The 21,210-nt window shown below is 45.1% G+C and overlaps 1 protein-coding gene across 3 annotated transcripts in view; it reads right to left on the bottom strand.

Moving 5' to 3' along the window:
- csnk1da (casein kinase 1, delta a) overlaps window positions 1–21,210 on the bottom strand; it is a 32,771-nt gene that overhangs the window by 1,730 nt on the left and 9,831 nt on the right. Inside the window, exons 2-9 of one of the 3 annotated variants that reach the window (XM_083567022.1) lie at window positions 16,716–16,826; window positions 10,468–10,616; window positions 8,776–9,004; window positions 8,506–8,676; window positions 8,226–8,374; window positions 7,574–7,663; window positions 7,293–7,461; window positions 4,315–4,427 (exon numbers count right to left, since the gene is read on the bottom strand). In XM_083567022.1, coding sequence (XP_083423148.1) covers window positions 4,315–4,427; window positions 7,293–7,461; window positions 7,574–7,663; window positions 8,226–8,374; window positions 8,506–8,676; window positions 8,776–9,004; window positions 10,468–10,616; window positions 16,716–16,826 — 1,181 coding nt within the window. Of the gene's footprint in view, window positions 1–3,680; window positions 3,775–4,314; window positions 4,428–7,292; window positions 7,462–7,573; window positions 7,664–8,225; window positions 8,375–8,505; window positions 8,677–8,775; window positions 9,005–10,467; window positions 10,617–16,715; window positions 16,827–21,210 lie in introns of those variants that run through there. The other 2 variants (XM_083567024.1, XM_083567023.1) reach the window with 2 other exon arrangements.

Genomic DNA, 21,210 nt, shown 5'->3' on the forward strand with positions numbered 1-21,210 from the left:
GAAAGAGAGACACTAGAATACATTTTTTTTTAAAAGGGAGGAGAAGGAGTGTGAAGGAGGAGAAACCTAAAGAGGACCAGCCTCCACATTTCTACTGAAGGTCCTGTAAAAACCACTAATCATAAAACAGAACGTATAAAATATTCCAGTCTTTACAAGTGTAAAGGGTAAAAAGCGTAAAAAGCCTGACGCCAGCAGCAGCACAGAGAAAACAGCGTGCACACACACACACACACACACACACACACACCCAAAAGTATTGGGACACCCGACTCCTCCAGCAGTATGTGGTTCTTCATCAAACTGTTAACCACAACATTGGAGGCACACAAGTATACATGACATCTCTGGATGTTCTAGCATTTAATACTGTCCTTCACTTGAACTTTAAGGTCTGAACCTGTTCGAGCATCACGATGCCCCATGTGCACAAAGACACGTGGGCTGGAGTGGAAGATCTCCTGATATAGCGCTATAAACCCCATTGAACATCTTTCGGATGATTTTTTTTCAAGCTGAACGCACCCCACTTAGATCAGGACCTGAATCTTCACCAGCACACTCCAAAATCTAGTGGAGCATCTTTTTAGAAGAGTGGAGCATTATAACAGGGAGTGGAGACTGAATGTGGAATGGGATGTTCAAAAAGAAGCACACAGCAATCTTAGTCAGGTGTCCACAAACTTTCAGCTAAAGTGTGTATATGTAGATAAACACACACACACACACCGCATGCCACAGAGAGACCAGGAGCCTCGTTTATGCGACAATAGAAAACATTGATTACTTTCAAAATCATCCGAGGTACAAGTAAATATTCAGAAATACGAATTCATGCTTCCGTGCACGAGTTGGAAAACCACGAACAGAAGGGTGGCATTCTTTCCTCCTTTCCACTTCCCTTTCTTTCAGTCATTGCCTCGATTTTTCTTTCCTTGCATTTTACACGTCGCTCTTTCTAGTCTCTCCTTCACTCTCCCCTGTCCCCATTGTCTTTCCACTTTCTACATTTCTGTGTCTCCCCTCTTTCCCATTTATCCTCATCGGCACCGAGAGTTGATAGCCGAAAGTAAAAATCCATACCGATAGTTTTTCCGGTCGGCTGTTAATACAAGAGCGGCCTCTAGAGGCGAATCACCAATACCACACGCAGTTTGGTTTTACCTGCGAGAGCACTATATTAAATAAATTATTAATAATAAAAATTATTATATTTATTATCGAATATACTCATTTCATTTGCCACATTTTCATGATTCAGCACTTTTTTTTGGGGGAAGCCCAGTAGTCACTGGCCCTTAAACGTTTGGTATAAAAATCTAAACCCATGTTAAATTGTTAATATTCAGAAACGTTAATCATGAAGAATAAAAAGACTCTAATTAAATTTAATACTTTTTAGTACAAAATGTAACAAGTGTATATTTATTATTATTTAAATTATAATTATATGAATTAGAATTGAAACGATTCCTCGAGTAAATCGAATACAAAAAAAAGGTCCACGGAGCACTGTTTCCCCACGGACCATTATTACTAACGCACCACCCGGCGGAAAAGTGGGAAAACAGCGAGGTGTGAGGAGAAGATTCAGGCCAAAGTTGGGTCTCGTTTCAAACACCACCACCACCACCATACAAAGTCATTAGAAATTGATTTTGTATTTTGATGTAATAGGCCAATTAAATATAGTTTTCACAGATATTCTTTTATGCAAATTTTAGAATTTTTCTTCTAAAAAAAAAAGGAAAACAAATTACTTGTTCATTTTAAGAGACCCGTCTAATTTTTCTCTCTGCAGCCCTAGTATGAACATAATACAGATTTATACATATTCTTTGTTGTTCTTTGTACCTAAATTCACTTTAGTCCTATAAGCTGATTTCCATGTGAGAACCATCATAAGACTTCTGCTGCAGCCCAATCGCTTTATAAACAAGGCTCCGGGTTTGGTTTCGCTCAGGTTGTGAAGGTGGGATGGTTTCTAATGGTTGCACCCGTGTGAGCAAGAGCGCTGGAGAAACGCACACAAGCAGGGGATTAAAAGGAAAGTGTCTTCACTTGAGCAGCAGTTAAAGCAGAAGTTGTGTAAGAAAAGCACACATTAATCCCAGTTCTTCTCTACAACACCGTACTTTTTTACTAAAAAGCAGACTATGTGAATATGTAAAGAAAGCTGCTGATGGAGCTCATGCCACAGCAGACTGCAATAAATCTACACTATATGGACAAAAGATTTTGGACACCTGATCACAAAACTGGTCCTCCTTTTTTGCGCACGCGGTTCCACATCATGTCTCTGTTTACCGTCATAATGAACAAGATCTTCCACTCCAAACCCGTGTAAAGCAGATCTTCATAGTTCAGGTTTGGGTCTCCGAGTTCAAGTGAAGGGAAAATTTCATTCTGGCGCATCCAATAACATCCTACAATTGTGTGCCTCCATCTTTGTAGTTTGGGGGAGGAGCCACATAAAAGTCAGGCGTCCCAATAGTTTTGTCCTCATAGTGTATTAATATGACTAGAAGGACTCCAGTAGAACGGCTGGGAATTTTCATGTTGGGCCTCAATACTACATTGATCAATTTTACGCAGGATTGACGTTAATAAAACTATTTTTTTTTCACAAACTAATATAAAAGAGGCGAAATTAAAACCTGCAACGCAACACGCATTGTTCACGACGTCCTCACTTTACTCATATTTTAGAAAAATTATAAATCCATCAAAAAATCTTTTTTAATCACTAAACATTTTTTCACTGATGCGTCAAGTCTCAAAACAAACAGAATCCGCCATGATGCGCACATCCGGCAATTAAAACCGTCCGTGTGGAAACATAGCAAACATTTCCAAGAGTATTTTGTCTTCATGCTCTATGTTGAGTAAGTTTCCATAAAGCATCCATATTTGTGCCCATGTTGATTAGAGTAGTAAAAACTTCAAAAGTATTAATCTAAAGGTACATTCAAAACAGAAAAATATTTTAAGCGATCAACAGCCCTTATTATTTGATCATTAAAAAAATCGCAACTTAACTGGAACAATAATAATTCATTAATTTCCTTAATAAGGTACAGGCATCATCATCATTATCATCATCCCCAGTCTGAGCTTCATCTCAGAATTTGAGCTAGAGGGAAGCTCAACTCCACTGCACCCCGAGCGCCTGTGGAGCGGACACATGGACGACATTTGCTGTTCGCTGTTAGTTTGCGTCGACATCTCCAATAAAAAAAAAGCCTCTGTGAGTGAAGAGCACCCCAGGGCGGAGAAGATATCTGACGTGTTTTTTTTTTTACTTCACTCTGGTCCTACATTGTGGGAGGAAGTGATATGATGCTGAATCATACACCGTTAAACACGAGACGTAAACTATCCATTTTACGTTGTATACAAGTGGCTCTGATTCCGTTTTAATAAAATGAATAAATAAACGAGCCAATTATTGGTTTTTACTCAATTTTCATTAACAAAATATATCTGGTTGTCTTAAAATTTTATTATTTTATTTTATAATTTTATTATTCACTAAGCCTTGTTTGGTCTCATCCCGTCCTCTTCTCCACCCTCTGGTTGCTTGCAAATAAAAGAAAAATACCAAATGAACAAGAAAGTGCCGGGATTATACAGCGTGAGAGAGCGGGGCAAAAAAAAAAAAAAAAAGGGGGTTTAATCGAGCGCAGGAAAACGCAGCCACACAAAATGGCAGCCGAGCGTCACTCACCCGCTGCTGCCTCCCTACTTGCCGTGGAGATCAAAAGGAATGCTATTCTGAAGTGGGCAGGGTTGAAGGAGGAGGAAGATAGAGGATGTAAAGAAAACAATGGCAAGCACATTACAACACAGTGCTTTCCCCCAAAAAAATTTTGGGGGGGCCAAGATTATAATTTTTATTTTATTTTTTTTATATTCAATAAACTAAGAGATTTGCGTAATAGTGGCCTGTCTGGTTTATAAAGTAAAGCGAGTAACATGTCTCTACACGTATCCTGAAAACAAAATGATTATTTAGTTACGTGTCAAATACAAAAAAAAGTTTTTTTTCTTGTTACTGTCTAAAACCTTTTTTTAATCTCGCATGAATTCAGTTAAAGCTCTTGTGCTGCGACATCACACAACAGGACGAGGATAAATACACAACATAAGGTTTTATAGTGTTGTTCAGCTGCATACAGAGGGTAACGGAAAACAGACAGGGAGCCACGGAAGAGCAGGAAGTAACACTGTGGCCACATTGACAGCCAGCTTACACACCACTGACGACAATAAAAGCTTAGGAAATGAGGCGAGGGGCTGAGCGGGACACCGTACCTGAGACGTGGACATTCGTGAGGTGTCCTGTCGGCCGGTCAGGTCAGAGGAGGAGATGTTGACCGGAGCGCCGCGGTGTAATCGCATGCTGACCTTCCGCTCACGTTCCATTCCTGAAAGTGTAAGAGTGAAGCAATGATTATAATTACAATATTTACACCACAAGTCACATTCAAACTACGGCATGAACCTGTGGCTTCCTACACATTTTTCATTTCAAAATTCCATACTTCCCCCAGACTCCAATACAGAGAGACCTCCCCCAGACTCCAATACAGAGAGACCTCCCCCAGACTCCAATACAGGGAGACCTCCCCCAGACTCCAATACAGAGAGACCTCCCCCAGACTCCAATACAGGGAGACCTCCCCCAGACTCCAATACAGGGAGACCTCCCCCAGACTCCAATACAGGGAGACCTCCCCCAGACTCCAATACAGGGAGACCTCCCCCAGACTCCAATACAGGGAGACCTCCCCCAGACTCCAATACAGGGAGACCTCCCCCAGACTCCAATACAGGGAGACCTCCCCCAGACTCCAATACAGGGAGACCTCCCCCAGACTCCAATACAGGGAGACCTCCCCCAGACTCCAATACAGGGAGACTTCCCCCAGACTCCAATACAGGGAGACTTCCCCCAGACTCCAATACAGGGAGACTTCCCCCAGACTCCAATACAGGGAGACTTCCCCCAGACTCCAATACAGGGAGACTTCCCCCAGACTCCAATACAGGGAGACTTCCCCCAGACTCCAATACAGGGAGACTTCCCCCAGACTCCAATACAGGGAGACTTCCCCCAGACTCCAATACAGGGAGACTTCCCCCAGACTCCAATACAGGGAGACTTCCCCCAGACTCAAATACAGGGAGACCTCCCCCAGACTCAAATACGGAGACTTCCCTACAGATTTCCATGAGCATATTTTTAAATTCCAACTATAACCTGAGTAACATTACAACCTCTGATGTTTTTTATGTGTTTAGTCGTACGGTTGGGAAGTGTACAGTCATGGCAGCTGCTGCCTCACAGCACCAATCACAGCTGTGTGGATCCAGTCCATTACCGTTTTTTTTTTGGCAGCGCTGAGAGTCTGCTCCTAACAAAAAAAAGAAAAAAACACCTTTTGGCCACTCTAATATGTTTTTCATTTTGAAAAGGCATATTTTCCTGTCCGTTTCGGCCTTCCAGTGTTTTCAAACAACAAATTTTTCGAAAACGCTGTCCAAAGTAGACCGATTTGAAAATGACGTGGACTGTAAAAACGGCGGCTTTTAAAACGTGAAATGTTTTGACGTGTTTTTTGTTGTCGCCGTGACATTTCAAAGAGCCGGAGAATAAACAAACACCTCGGCGGAAATGTAGCGGGTCGAAGTGGCTTTCTCATGGCAGTACAGGGACGTTAGCGTTTTCAGACATTTCAGTGTGAACGAACAACTTTTGGAAAACGACTGAAAACGAAAGTGTGGGCGTGGAGAGTTTTTACAAATTTTCATAGTATTAGATCTGGTTATATTAAACAAATTTTTTTCTAACCAAGTGAGTAGAAGGTTCAGTATAACACTAATAAAAAAATAAACAAAGAGTTTGAACTTCAAAAACTGTCCTCAGGAGGACCTCAGGCTCTATTTTGTGCACCAGGGTTCAGGATTTTTTTTACAACAAATTTAATCAGTCCTTTTGAATGTGAGGCCAGTTTTCGAATTGAGATACGAAGCTCATCAGTGCATCAAATCTTCACACTTCAGATCTATCCGACAGGAAATACGCAAAAGCACGTGTGAAAGATAATCGACGTTTCTGCGCAAAATCACCTATAAACCAGGCTTTTTAAGTCAAAATGAGTTCACTAGACAAAGAGATGTTTGAGTTTTAAGATTCTATCATTATATACACTAGAGGGACAAAAGTTTGCAGACATCTGACCATAAGATTGTGCTTTCTGGACACCCCATTCCATATTTACTATATAAAGAGTTTGGGGAGGAACCACATCTGGCTGGGAAAATCAGGTGTCCCAATACTTTTATATAGTGTACATATGCTGCTACCTAAAAGTGTTTAAAATGTTACAACAGTCCATTATTATGTGAGTAAAAAACAAAAAATCTCAAGAGTTTGTAGTGGTACAAAACAATCCCGAAACTAGAACCTTGACTTGTCTCCAGTTTACGACCCGTGATGCAACCGGTTGCTACATATCTACTGACGCAGTCTGATTACGAACATCGAACAATTTATGTGGCGATACTTTTTTACACAGCGCTCCCCTGGTTACTTCCCCCATCTAAGAAGGAACATCAGCACATCCCTCAATGCACCACTATGACACATGACTTCCTGTTTAGAGGGAACTACATGCAACTAACTTTACCACTTCCTTTCAGCTGAGAACAAAAAAAAAAAGAAAAAAAAAGAAAAGAAAAAAAGAAATGGGGGTTGAGCACTTTTCAGCTTGTGGGGGAACAAAAAACAAAACACGAAATGTCACAGACAATTCAGAGGAAAACAAAATGTTCCATGTCAAGGAGCGATGAAAACAAAACCTCGAACACCAATTCTAAAGAAATATCACACACACATCAATAAATGAGCAAACTCTTTCCTACAACGAGTTGAGACGTCTAGAGAAACGTTTTAGACATTTATAAAATAAGATGGTTTGGGACGAAGTAGAATTTGAACTGTGTTTAAAATACACAGAAATTCAAAACATGTATACGATAGGCGAATTATTATTGGCTCTATAACTCCTTTAGCAGAACTTGGACTTCGATGTTTTGTACGCAAACTCGAAACATGCATACGAGCGGGCGGTTTATTGTTGGAACTCCTTTAGCGTGAAATAAATCATTTTCCTCACTTAGTCCAAATGTTATATAAACAAAAACAGGTGGGTTTATGTTTCTCCAGGGTTGATAATGAATTAAACAACTCATGGTGCATGTTCATTTGGTCAGCTGAGCTTGTTTACCTGTGTGGGACGTGGGTGTGAGTGGAGCGGGTGGTGCTACGTCCTGTGTTCCTCGGGGTCTGCTGGAGGCCGAGGGCATTCCTCTGGCTGCCGGATTCCTGCCGTGTCTCAAACGCTCCTCGCGATCCCTCCTCTCCCTCTCGGCGTCCTCCGCCGCTCTGTTCGCTCCCTAACACCACACAAAGAACAGAAATTTAGGGGGAAAATCCATTTTTAACAAACGACTTTCAAATGCATTTAAACGATGAGTAAAAAAAAAAAGGATGGTGAAAACTACAGACATATACGGGTTCTACAGTTCGGAGCTTTAATTCCACTTTAACCGTCTCGTCATTCTCTGCTTCTGTTCTAATCATCGACTTTTCCTGGATCTGCATGGGATTTAAAATTTTTTGGAAAAGATATGATCCAATTTTTTTTTATATATATATACACACACAACAACAAAAATGCATGTTTACCAGATTTTATGATCCATTACATTTTCCACTAAAAAGGCTGAAGTGAGAACTATTACTATGCATCACGATACATCGACATTGGACTAAATCGGACCTGCACTGAAGGTGATTTAGAAGGTCAGAAACGTGACAAAAGGCCCCTTGAACTTGGAGAACACATCTGGGTAAAAGATTAATTGCTGTGGTGTAATAGAAATAAAACACTCCTGGGTGTGGGTTTAAAAGGAAAATTACTTCTGGCAACTGTAACAATATTTAATCGAATTATTTAATCTGTAATCTCATCTATAAGATAAATGTATAGTGGTGTTATTTATGAATTAAATTGAGAAACACACACTGGGCCAATAAACCTGATTCTGATTTCACCCCTTTGTTATTTGTAGCCTTTTGTCTTTAAAACATAAACCTCATGTGAACGGAAATATATATTTTTTTTACTCAAATCGATACAGAAATTGCAGCCACGCACAAATTTCAGCATGTTCCAGTCGAAGACGTAATCGTAGGAGAATCCCTGTCTGTGGAAGAGGTTCCTGAAGAGTTGTCGCAGATACGAGTAGTCGGGCTTGTCGTCGAAGCGTAAGGAGCGGCAGAAGTTGAGGTACGTCGCAAACTCGGCTGTGAGGAGAAAGAGGGGTGGGGGAGGGGGAATGAAGCGTGAAAATAAATAATAATAAAACAAATCTTAAGTGTGTAGATTTGAGACACGGGTCCTAGAAAGTGTGACGAGAATCACTACCGCAACCTACATGGGTAACCTTTGCACAGCACTTCGATGGGCGTGGACATCTTTTTCTCGCTGATCCTCTCGTATTTCTGCCTCTTGGTCGCAGCTTTAAGTCCTTGCCATGGCAGAGAGCCGAGGTTGAAGTACATGAGCACGTAGCCGAGCGACTCCAGATCATCTCTTCTGCTCTGCTCTGTGTCAGAAAGGAAAAAAAAGTGAAAAACCTACAGTAGAATTAGATTTGGTGTATGTGTGTGTGTGTGTGTGTGTGTGTGTGTGTGTGTGTGTGTACCTATGCCCAAATGTGTGTTGATGGAGGCGTAGCGTGCAGTGCCAGTCAGGTTCTTGTTCTCTCTGTAAGGTATGTGCTGGTGCGTCCGGGCGTCTCTGTACTTCTTGGCCAGGCCAAAGTCGATGATGTAAACGAGGTTGCCTTTTTTCCCCAGGCCCATGAGGAAGTTGTCAGGCTTCACGTCTCTGTGGATGAAGTTCTTCGAGTGGATGTACTCGATACGGCTGATCTGAGACACACACAAACACACACATTTCATATCATGGGAGACTTTACACGTAGTTTGGCTTACAGTTTTACACAGTAATTATTACTTTTATTTAATTCTATTAAATTTTTTATTTAAAAAAATTTAACGTGTACTTTTAACGAGACAAAAAACTGACGTCAAACTCAGTGTCGGTTGAATAAAAAGGAAAGAAAGAAAAGAGGAAAGCTGCCATTAGTCGTTAAGTGTATGTATGGGGCTGTCAAAATTACCGCACATTCATTTTAGCGACAAATTTTATTCAAATTTCTGTTCAACGATTATTTTTACAAAAAAAATTTATATAAGAGGTGAAATTAAAACCTTCAACGCAACACGCATTTATTCACGATGTCCTTTCTTTACTCGAATTTAAAAAAGTCGGAAGCCAAGTCTGAAATTAAGCACCAATATGCGGCATGATGCGCACATCCGGCAAATAAAACCGTCCGTGTGGAAACATGGAAAAAGTTCTATTTGGTGTCCTGATAACTTACAACTTGTCTTTATGCTCTATATTGAGTTTGGTTTCACAAAAAACACACACATTGTGAGCTTTCAATATGAACATTGCCAAAGGTTCCATGTTCAGACCCTTCTGACCAATCAGAATTGAGAATACACTTGCGGTGGGATATACGTCAAAAATCCTTGTTACTACATGGATTCAAAACGTAACACCTAAGAGGTGTCCAAAAGGTTTTAAGATGAGTTTTGTAACACGCCAAACAAATGGCCGTACAAGGCTTCACGCACAGGCACAGGGAGCACCGACCTTCATAAGTCAGTGTGCCAAAAGACATCATCCTGTGTGCATTGGGAGCTGTGCAACCGGTGCTGTTCTGACCACAACGCGCTCCACTCGCACGTTAGTTTCTCGATGGAAACAACGTGATCTCGCCTCCGCAGCCACTCTACTCGCCAGATTTGGCTCCTGCGAACTTCACCCTGTTCCCAAAGATGACCATCAAGGGCAAAGGCCATTTTGACACCATTGCGGAGATCTTCCAGGACACCTTCCAGAAGAACGCTGGGAGCGCAGTATTGCTGCGCCAGGGGGACTAATTTGAACTTTTGAGATAGTCTCGAAACGTTTTGAGATCACACCATTATGCTAACGGCGCACCTTTAAAGCGAATCGGAAGTGACTGACAATCCTGCGATGCAAATTGCAACCCAAACGAAACAATGATTGAATCAGCCACAGAATAAAAAAATAAAAGATTTTGCCCCTCAGGCATTTCCAGCTCCATCAGTCACCTGATAAGAGACGATCCACAGAGTCAATGCAAATAAACAAAGAAAGGAAGAAAAAAAACAAAACAATTAAAATCTGTGCAATATGAAAACTAGTTCCTCCAGCAGTCACCTCACTAATAAGCAGCGTGTGTGTGTGTGTGTGTGTGTGTGTGTGTGCGTGTGCGTGTGTGAAAGAAAGGATTTACCATCTGGTCAGCCAGCAGTAAAACAGTCTTGAGGCTGAATTTGCGGGAGCAGAAGTTGAACAGATCCTCCAGACTGGGGCCGAGGAGCTCCATCACCATCACGTTGTAATCTCCTTCGGCTCCGCACCATTTAATCGTCGGGATTCCCACTGCAAAAAAAAAAAAAAGACAAAATAAATAAATAAATAAATAAATAAATCTCCACAGCAAATGTAAGACGATTCGGCTTCCGTCATTTCTGCCTGCCGTTTTTTTTTTTTTTTTTCGACTCTTTGAAACATCACAGCAACGACTAACGTCATCTTTTTAAAAATCCTGCGAGAACCGTATTATTGTGGACATGACCTTAATCAGAATTGAACTGAAGGTGATCTCTTAGCACGGCGGATGAAATGATTTAGAGCGAGGTAGGAGGGGTGGCCGTTCGGTTAGAGGTCAGAATTGAGTGATTGAAAGGAGGAGGTCTGCGTCGTATAAACGGTAAAAGTGAAGATCGAAGAACACAAATCGGTATGATGAACCTACAAAAAAAAACCACCACATTTCTTGCTTGATCGCCTTTTAGAGAGGGGGGGAAAAAAGAAAAAAAAAAGAAAGAAGGGAAAGAAAAAAAAACAATTTTACTTGACAATCATAACTTTAAACTTGATGTAGATGTTCATCTGATGAGTATTTCATTTCTTTTAGTGGGTCAATGATATGAATATGATTTTTTTTTTTTATAAAAGGTTTAAAAATTTCGCAAATTATTGGGTATTTTATAAACTTTACACTTAAAAAAAAAAAAACACACATTGCTTGACTATGTAAAGAGCTGCGGCCATAAATAATTTCTAACTCGGCTCTTTTTTAGAGACGACCGCATGGGTGATATTAAGGGAGGAGAGCAAACAGACGGAAGAGCAATCAGTGCTCAAGAGGGCTGCAGCTGACTGGTGTGTGTGTGTGTGTGTGTGTGTGTGTGTGTGTGTGAGAGAGAGAGAGATCCAAATCTGATCTTCGCCTTGTACAGTGCGAAGCTTTTGACGCTCAGCTATTTTTCCTTCGTGCATCTTCCAGGTCAGCCCTTACTGAGCGTGCTCAGAAGGATAAATATAACTCATCCAGGTCTGCTTCAGACTTCCTGTTCTCCAGGAACCACACGCTGATGAATGAAGTCAGGAAATTGGCATCTCAGGGGAAAGAACCCACGCAGAGCGTCCGTGAACTCGTCTCGGAAGACGGATTTATCACTGAGGCACGAGAATGATGTGAATATCTGAATTACTCCATGGTTTGGGTGAATTCTTAAATCGGACTGCTTCTATAAATAAAGTGCACTTTAATAAAGCACACTGGGCTCCGGTTTATTCGGGGTTTTTTATTTCTATAGCAACGGTTTGTACACAGTGACGTGTTCAGCAGACGATCCACATAATCCAAGACCAACAAGAAGTGGAAATTTTTTTATAGAACGTATAATCATTCAAGTGGTTTGTGAGAATCACTAACAGGAAAATGGCCACTAAGTGTGGAGCGAGATGTTTCGAATAGGAGCACATACCGATCTTATGTTCAGGTGTCCACAGACATTTGCTCTCTAAAGCAGCTTGTCAGCTTGTCCATCTTTAAAGCTCATTAAAGATCACAAACGTGTGAAGTTTCTATAAATTTCTGACATGCTGCTAATAACTCGCCATATATTTATGAGCATGACTTCAACCAACTGAACCAAAACAAGAAACTATAATGTTCATGCCAGCAATTAACAGTTTTCAAATTAAGAAGAAACATTTTAACTATATATATAACCGACGCAGTACACAGTGAAATGAGACGTTTCTCCAGAACTCTGGTACATAAACAACACAGAGCTACACAACACAGTGCTACATAGAGCGACATCCAAACACCACAACACAGAACTACAAAGAGCTACATCCGCAGAACACAGAGCTACATAAAGCCACAACACAGTGAACTACATAGAGCTACATCCACACAACACCACAGCTACATAGAGCTACATTCACATAACACAGCACAGAGCTACATTCACACAACACAGAGCTACATAGAGCTACAGCCGCACAACACAGCTACATAGAGCTACATCCACACAACACAGCACAGTGCAACATAGAGCTACATCCACGCAACACATTGCTTCATCCACACACCGCTACATCCACACAACACAGCGCAGCGCTACATCGAGCTACATCCACACAACACAGCGCAGTGCAACATAGAGCTACATCCACACAACACAGCGCAGTGCAACATAGAGCTACATCCACACAACACAGCGCAGTGCAACATAGAGCTACATCCACACAACACAGCGCAGTGGAACATAGAGCTACATCCACACAACACAGCACAGTGCAACATCGAGCTACATCCACACAACACAGCGCAGCGCTACATCGAGCTACATCCACACAACACAGCGCAGCGCTACATCGAGCTACATCCACACAACACAGCGCAGCGCTACATCGAGCTACATCCACACAACACAACACAGCTACATAGAGCTACATCCACACAACACAGCACAGTGCAACATAGAGCTACATCCACACAACACAGCACAGTGCAACATAGAGCTACATCCACACACCGCTACATCCACACAACACAGCGCAGCGCTACATCGAGCTACATCCACACAACACAGCGCAGTGCAACATAGAGCTACATCCACACAACACAGCACAGAGCTACATTCGCACAACACAGAGCTACATAGAGCTACAGCCGCACAACACAGCTACATAGAGCTACATCCACACAACACAACACAGCTACATAGAGCTACATCCACACAACACAGCACAGTGCAACATAGAGCTACATCCACGCAACACATTGCTTCATCCACACACCGCTACATCCACACAACACAGCGCAGCGCTACATCGAGCTACATCCACACAACACAGCGCAGTGCAACATAGAGCTACATCCACACAACACAGCACAGAGCTACATTCGCACAACACAGAGCTACAGCCGCACAACACAGCTACATAGAGCTACATCCACACAACACAGCACAGTGCAACATAGAGCTACATCCACGCAACACATTGCTTCATCCACACACCGCTACATCCACACAACACAGCGCAGCGCTACATCGAGCTACATCCACACAACACAGCGCAGTGCAACATAGAGCTACATCCACACAACACAGCGCAACATAGAGCTACATCCACACAACACAGCACAGTGCAACATCGAGCTACATCCACACAACACAGCGCAGCGCTACATCGAGCTACATCCACACAACACAGCGCAGTGCAACATCGAGCTACATCCACACAACACAGCGCAGCGCTACATAGAGCTACATCCACGCGACACATTGCTTCATCCACACACCGCTACATCCACACAACGCAGCGCAGCGCTACATCGAGCTACATCCACACAACGCAGCGCAGCGCTACATCGAGCTACATCCACACAACGCAGCGCAGCGCTACATCGAGCTACATCCACACAACGCAGCGCAGCGCTACATCGAGCTACATCCACACAACGCAGCGCAGCGCTACATCGAGCTACATCCACACAACGCAGCGCAGCGCTACATCGAGCTACATCCACACAACGCAGCGCAGCGCTACATCGAGCTACATCCACACAACGCAGCGCAGCGCTACATCGAGCTACATCCACACAACGCAGCGCTACATCGAGCTACATCCACACAACGCAGCGCTACATCGAGCTACATCCACACAACGCAGCGCTACATCGAGCTACATCCACACAACGCAGCGCTACATCGAGCTACATCCACACAACGCAGCGCTACATCAAGCTACATCCACACAACACAGCTACATACACTGTGTGCACAATTATTAGGCAAGTGATTATTTTGACCATATCATTATTTTATCCATAATTTCCAAGTCCAAGCTGTATAAAATTTAATGCTTATTGGATTTGATGCATATCAGGTGATGTGTATTTGTGTCACGAGGGAGGGTGTGGCCTAAGGAGATCAACACAATATATCAAAATTATTAGGCAGATTCTTCTCCTCTGGAAAAATAGGCCAAAAAAAGAGATTTAACTGACTCCTAAAAGTAAAAAATTGTAAAAAGTCTTTCACAGGGATGCAGCACTCTTGAATCTTGAATATCTAAGATTTGGGGGCGTGATCACAGAACCATCAAAGCTTTTGTAGCAAAAAGTCAACAGGGTCGAGAAGAAAAGACGCAAATTAACCGCCAAAGATTTGAGAAGAATCAAACATGAAGCTACCCATTATTTTCCAGTGCTCCCATATTCCACAACTGCAACCTACCAGGAGGGTCAAGAAGTACGAGGTGTTCAGTTCTCAGAGACAGCAGCGTGTGGTGTAAATGTCCATGATCGAGGGCAGAGAGACTCTGATGATCTTCTCGGCCGTCCTCACTATCTTCTGTAGGGTCTTGCGATCCGAGACGGTGCAGTTCCCAAACCAGGCAGTGATGCAGCTGCTCAGGATGCTGTTGATGGTCCCTCTGTAGAACATGGTCAGGATGGGGGGAGGAAAATGTGCTTTCCTCAGCCTTCTCAGGAAGGTGAGGTGCTGCTAAACTTTCTTTGTGATGGAGCTGGTGTTGAGTGACCAGGTGAAGTTTTCCACCAGATGTACACGAAGGAATTTGGTGCTCTTAATCTCCGCGGAGGATCCGTCGATGATCAGTGAAAAATGGCCGCTCTGGCCACGTCTCAGTGCGAACAAAGACGCAGCAGTCTCTAAACTTTCGCTGCGTGGTCCACTGGAGTCAGACGTAGTCTAATTTATTGTCCCGGGAGCAGATGTTTGAAAGTAGAATGAACAGGAGAGCTGGTCGGCTAGGGTTAGCCTTTATCCTAGCACGAACACACGCCTTCTTGCCGCGCTTCCGACGTCGTCTCTCCCGGGCCACCGGCATCAGGGTTAGGGCATACACTAACACAGACGTCTCTGACGTCCACTCTCCCGGGCCACCGGCATCAGGGTTAGGGTTTACATGTACTTGTAAAAGTCGGGCTAAAGACGCTAAAAGCACCATTTCAGATCTGGAGGGGCCGCTGCGTGCTACTGCCGAGCCGCTATCTTGGATCATCAACTTACAACTACAAGTACAAGTAAGGTTGTGAATGAGTTGAGGTAGAACCTCAGTGTGTGTGTGTGTGTGTGTTTTGGGGGGGAACCCACCTTCCTTCCTCTCACACACACACACACACACACACACACACACACACACACACACACACACACACACACACACCCACCCACCCACCATCTGGACTCACCATTCATGTGATCCGTGTGGGGGAGGGACGAGAAAAGAGGGGGCAAATTACGAAGGAAAAAGGAAGACAACCGGGCAGGCTTAAGAAATCGCAAGTTGAAAAAGAGCGATATATTTCACGAGGGAATGAATCACGCAATCTTCGGGTGTGTAAGATGGAGGGGGAAATGGTGGCCTCTGGTCATGTCATCATGTGCATGACTACATCACTACGGTGAAGCAACTGGTTGGAACGAGAGAAAAAAAATATATATGGCTGTGTAGGAACGTAGGCATGTGTTACTCTCGGCATGTTGTGGTAACCTTTACAGGTCGGTCTGAGAGAAAAATGCTACATGGATTGATGAAAATGAGAGAGAGAGAGAGAGAGAGAGAGAGAGAGAGATATTTGTAAATAAAGGGAAAGAGAGAAAGGGTAAAAGGGAACGGGGAGAGAAAAAGAGCTTGAGGAAGTATAAGAAAAAGAAGAGAGAGATGGAGAGAATTGTCCGGAAAAAAGTCAAAGATTAAGTAAAACAGGAGAAGAGAGGACGGAAAAAAAATAAAGGAAAGGATGGCTGAAGAGAAGGGGGTGACAAAAGATTGAAACATGAGAAAGGGGGAAAAAAAGAGAGCAGAAAGTAGAAAAGAAAGACAGGTCTACGTCTACATACAACCAAAAAATAGTTTTTCAATTTTCCAGGAGGCAGATTTACCCCCCCTAAAAAAGTGGGCGGAGCTTCATGAAGCACTAAAGTCCGGGTTCCTACATATTTTTCACTCAAATATTTAGACTTCCGTAAAGATATTTAAGGCCATATTTAAAATGTGAAATATCGATTTCACGTATATTCACGATTCCACACGGAAAACGCATTTTAATTTGTAGGCGCATAGGAACCCTATAAAGTGAAGACGACTGGTTTTGTTGTGCACCGGCGTTTCCCTCTAAAGCATGCTGGGAAATCAGAAACCTACCTCCTCCTTGCATCATCTTGTAGATCTTGCTCTCGATGTGCAGCTGAGGATGTTTCGTCTTCACGCATTCTAGCTTGATGGCGACTTCTTCTCCGACCGAGATGTCCGTCCCTGAAAAGCAGAAAAAAAAAAAATGCTAAATCAACACAGATTATGCCGTAGCAGGAAAATAACCGATGACGGACAGAAGTTACCGTGACCACACTGATATCAATAAAGGCACTGAATTTGTAAGTAGCTGAACAACTATACGAGCTCTTCAACCAACCAACATTTCGAAATGGTGATCTGATCTTAAATCACGAAACCTGAAGACCTTCAACGTGAGGCAATGCGTCAAACTGTTCAAGAATCGAGAGCATTTCAAACCAAATCCGACACTTCCACACGTATATAAACCAAAGTTTGCGGACACCTGTCCATAAGATTGGTATGTGCTTCTTTTTGAACATCCCATTCCACACTTAGTCTCGATGTGCTGTTATAATAACCTCCACTCTTCTAGGAAGATGGTCCAGTGGATTAAGATGTTAAACATTTCATCCTACAGCATCCAAAGACGTTTTCTACAACTGTGTCTCCGACATTGTGCTAACAGTTTGTGGGGGAAAACCCTCATATGGTTAGAAGAAAAAAAATGAAAAAGTCAGATGTCCCAATACTTTTGGCCTAAATAAGCAAACAAATTTCTAGGTTGAAAAAGACGTCACAATAACTGCATTCTGAAATATCTATAATTTCATGCTGAACTTACTGTGAAACAGTGCTGAGTAAAGCAGCGTGTTAAATCTGCACGTAATCTTTATAACTTTCTTTTCGGCTTCTCCCGTTAGGGGTCGCCACAGCGGATCCTCCGCACGTTTGATTTGGCACATGTTTTACGCTGGATTCCCTTCCTAACGCAACCCTCCCCAATTTATCCGGGCTTGGGACCGGCACTAAGAGTGGCTGGGGATGGTTCCCTGACCGGGAATCGAACCCGGGTCGCAGCGGTGGGAGCGCTGCATCTTAACCACTAGACCAATAGGGGACACACGTAATCTTTATAATAGTATAAAAAGCACGCGCTCGGTGCGTTTCCCTCAGCTGAAGCAGAATGGCTCATGTTCACACGGCTTTTCAGTGTAACGTATTTACTACAAATAGTTTTTCCTGCTCGTCTGCACTACATTCAGCAGCACTAAACAATGCAACTTCCCATTATGTCACTGACAAACAAGTAGGAAACACTGAATACTGTTCTCTTTTTAAAAAAAGCCTGAGTTCCATCACAAACACCATAGCTGATGAATAGGAAGGTGTTAGGGAGAGAGGGAGACAGACGGAACGCAGAGAGGGAGAGAGGGAGACAGACGGAACGCAGAGAGGGAGAGAGGGAGACAGACGGAACGCAGAGAGGGAGAGAGGGAGACAGACGGAACGCAGAGAGGGAGAGAGGGAGACAGACGGAACGCAGAGAGGGAGAGAGGGAGACAGACGGAACGCAGAGAGGGAGAGAGGGAGACAGACGGAACGCAGAGAGGGAGAGAGGGAGACAGACGGAACGCAGAGAGGGAGAGAGGGAGACAGACGGAACGCAGAGAGGGAGAGAGGGAGACAGACGGAACGCAGAGAGGGAGAGAGGGAGACAGACGGAACGCAGAGAGGGAGAGAGGGAGACAGACGGAACGCAGAGAGGGAGAGAGGGAGACAGACGGAACGCAGAGAGGGAGAGAGGGAGACAGACGGAACGCAGAGAGGGAGAGAGGGAGACAGACGGAACGCAGAGAGGGAGAGAGGGAGACAGACGGAACGCAGAGAGGGAGAGAGGGAGACAGACGGAACGCAGAGAGGGAGAGAGGGAGACAGACGGAACGCAGAGAGGGAGAGAGGGAGACAGACGGAACGCAGAGAGGGAGAGAGGGAGACAGACGGAACGCAGAGAGGGAGAGAGGGAGACAGACGGAACGCAGAGAGGGAGAGAGGGAGACAGACGGAACGCAGAGAGGGAGAGAGGGAGACAGACGGAACGCAGAGAGGGAGAGAGGGAGACAGACGGAACGCAGAGAGGGAGAGAGGGAGACAGACGGAACGCAGAGAGGGAGAGAGGGAGACAGACGGAACGCAGAGAGGGAGAGAGGGAGACAGACGGAACGCAGAGAGGGAGAGAGGGAGACAGACGGAACGCAGAGAGGGAGAGAGGGAGACAGACGGAACGCAGAGAGGGAGAGAGGGAGACAGACGGAACGCAGAGAGGGAGAGAGGGAGACAGACGGAACGCAGAGAGGGAGAGAGGGAGACAGACGGAACGCAGAGAGGGAGAGAGGGAGACAGACGGAACGCAGAGAGGGAGAGAGGGAGACAGACGGAACGCAGAGAGGGAGAGAGGGAGACAGACGGAACGCAGAGAGGGAGAGAGGGAGACAGACGGAACGCAGAGAGGGAGAGAGGGAGACAGACGGAACGCAGAGAGGGAGAGAGGGAGACAGACGGAACGCAGAGAGGGAGAGAGGGAGACAGACGGAACGCAGAGAGGGAGAGAGGGAGACAGACGGAACGCAGAGAGGGAGAGAGGGAGACAGACGGAACGCAGAGAGGGAGAGAGGGAGACAGACGGAACGCAGAGAGGGAGAGAGGGAGACAGACGGAACGCAGAGAGGGAGAGAGGGAGACAGACGGAACGCAGAGAGGGAGAGAGGGAGACAGACGGAACGCAGAGAGGGAGAGAGGGAGACAGACGGAACGCAGAGAGGGAGAGAGGGAGACAGACGGAACGCAGAGAGGGAGAGAGGGAGACAGACGGAACGCAGAGAGGGAGAGAGGGAGACAGACGGAACGCAGAGAGGGAGGGAGACACAGACGGAACGCAGAGAGGGAGGGAGACACAGACGGAACGCAGAGAGGGAGGGAGACACAGACGGAACGCAGAGAGGGAGAGAGGGAGACAGACGGAACGCAGAGAGGGAGAGAGGGAGACAGACGGAACGCAGAGAGGGAGAGAGGGAGACAGACGGAACGCAGAGAGGGAGGGAGACACAGACGGAACGCAGAGAGGGAGGGAGACACAGACGGAACGCAGAGAGAGGGGGAGACACAGACGGAACGCAGAGAGAGGGGGAGACACAGACGGAACGCAGAGAGAGGGGGAGACACAGACGGAACGCAGAGAGAGGGGGAGACACAGACGGAACGCAGAGAGAGGGGGAGACACAGACGGAACGCAGAGAGAGGGGGAGACACAGACGGAACGCAGAGAGAGGGGAAGACACAGACGGAACGCAGAGAGAGGGGAAGACACAGACGGAACGCAGAGAGAGGGGAAGACACAGACGGAACGCAGAGAGAGGGGAAGACACAGACGGAACGCAGAGAGAGGGGAAGACACAGACGGAACGCAGAGAGAGGGGAAGACACAGACGGAACGCAGAGAGAGGGGAAGACACAGACGGAACGCAGAGAGAGGGGAAGACACAGACGGAACGCAGAGAGAGGGGAAGACACAGACGGAACGCAGAGAGAGGGGAAGACACAGACGGAACGCAGAGAGAGGGGGAGACACAGACGGAACGCAGAGAGAGGGGGAGACACAGACGGAACGCAGAGAGAGGGGGAGACACAGACGGAACGCAGAGAGAGGGGGAGACACAGACGGAACGCAGAGAGAGGGGGAGACACAGACGGAACGCAGAGAGAGGGGGAGACACAGACGGAACGCAGAGAGAGGGGGAGACAGACAGAAAGCAGGGAGGAAAACAAAATGCAGAGAGGGGGACAGACGGAACGCAGAGAGGGGGACAGACAAAAACAAAAAGCACAAAAGTCACAAGGCTTCCGAAAGAAAGAACAGTGTTCAGAGGATTACAGGTTTCTTAAAGAGAGAAAGACAGACAGACATAAAACGAGAAGACAGACAAAACAGGAGACGGACGAGGGGCAGAAGAAACAAACAAGGACAGAAAAAAATAGAGGGAGACAAAAAACTGAAAAACAGCAACTATCTTGTCTCTAATGTCTCCAAAACTATTTAACTGCGTGAAGTGTCATTCATTACCACATGAATGATGATTGTAGCTGTTGGCTCTTTGCAGCGGTACAAGCGAAATAACACGCTACACACCGTGCCGTTATTCATCCTTAACCCAAAGTGAAGATGAAGGACGATACCCACAGCAGCTGCTCGAGTCTCTGATCCTCTGAACAGTGTAATATATATACATATATATGGTGGCCATATTTCTAGCTCGTGCTCCAGCTGAGAGTGTGGCAGGTTTGCCGTTGCGTGGCTGAGCGCCTCCTGTTCATCTCTAAACACGACAGAGCTCTGAAACCGGTCATTCTGACCTCGCTCTTAAGTGTAACGTGACACTGCGAGAAAAAGCGAGTCGGAGTCAAGGCACTGCGACGACCTTCTAAACCCCCTGACGAACTCGACCACCCACCCACGGTGAGTCTGAGGGACGTCGGCGGATAGGGGACGGGTGAGGGGTGTGTTCTCCTCCCCCACACACAATCAGTC

This window comes from Silurus aristotelis, assembly GCF_946808225.1.
Source record: "Silurus aristotelis genome assembly, chromosome: 17".
NCBI lineage: Eukaryota > Metazoa > Chordata > Actinopteri > Siluriformes > Siluridae > Silurus > Silurus aristotelis.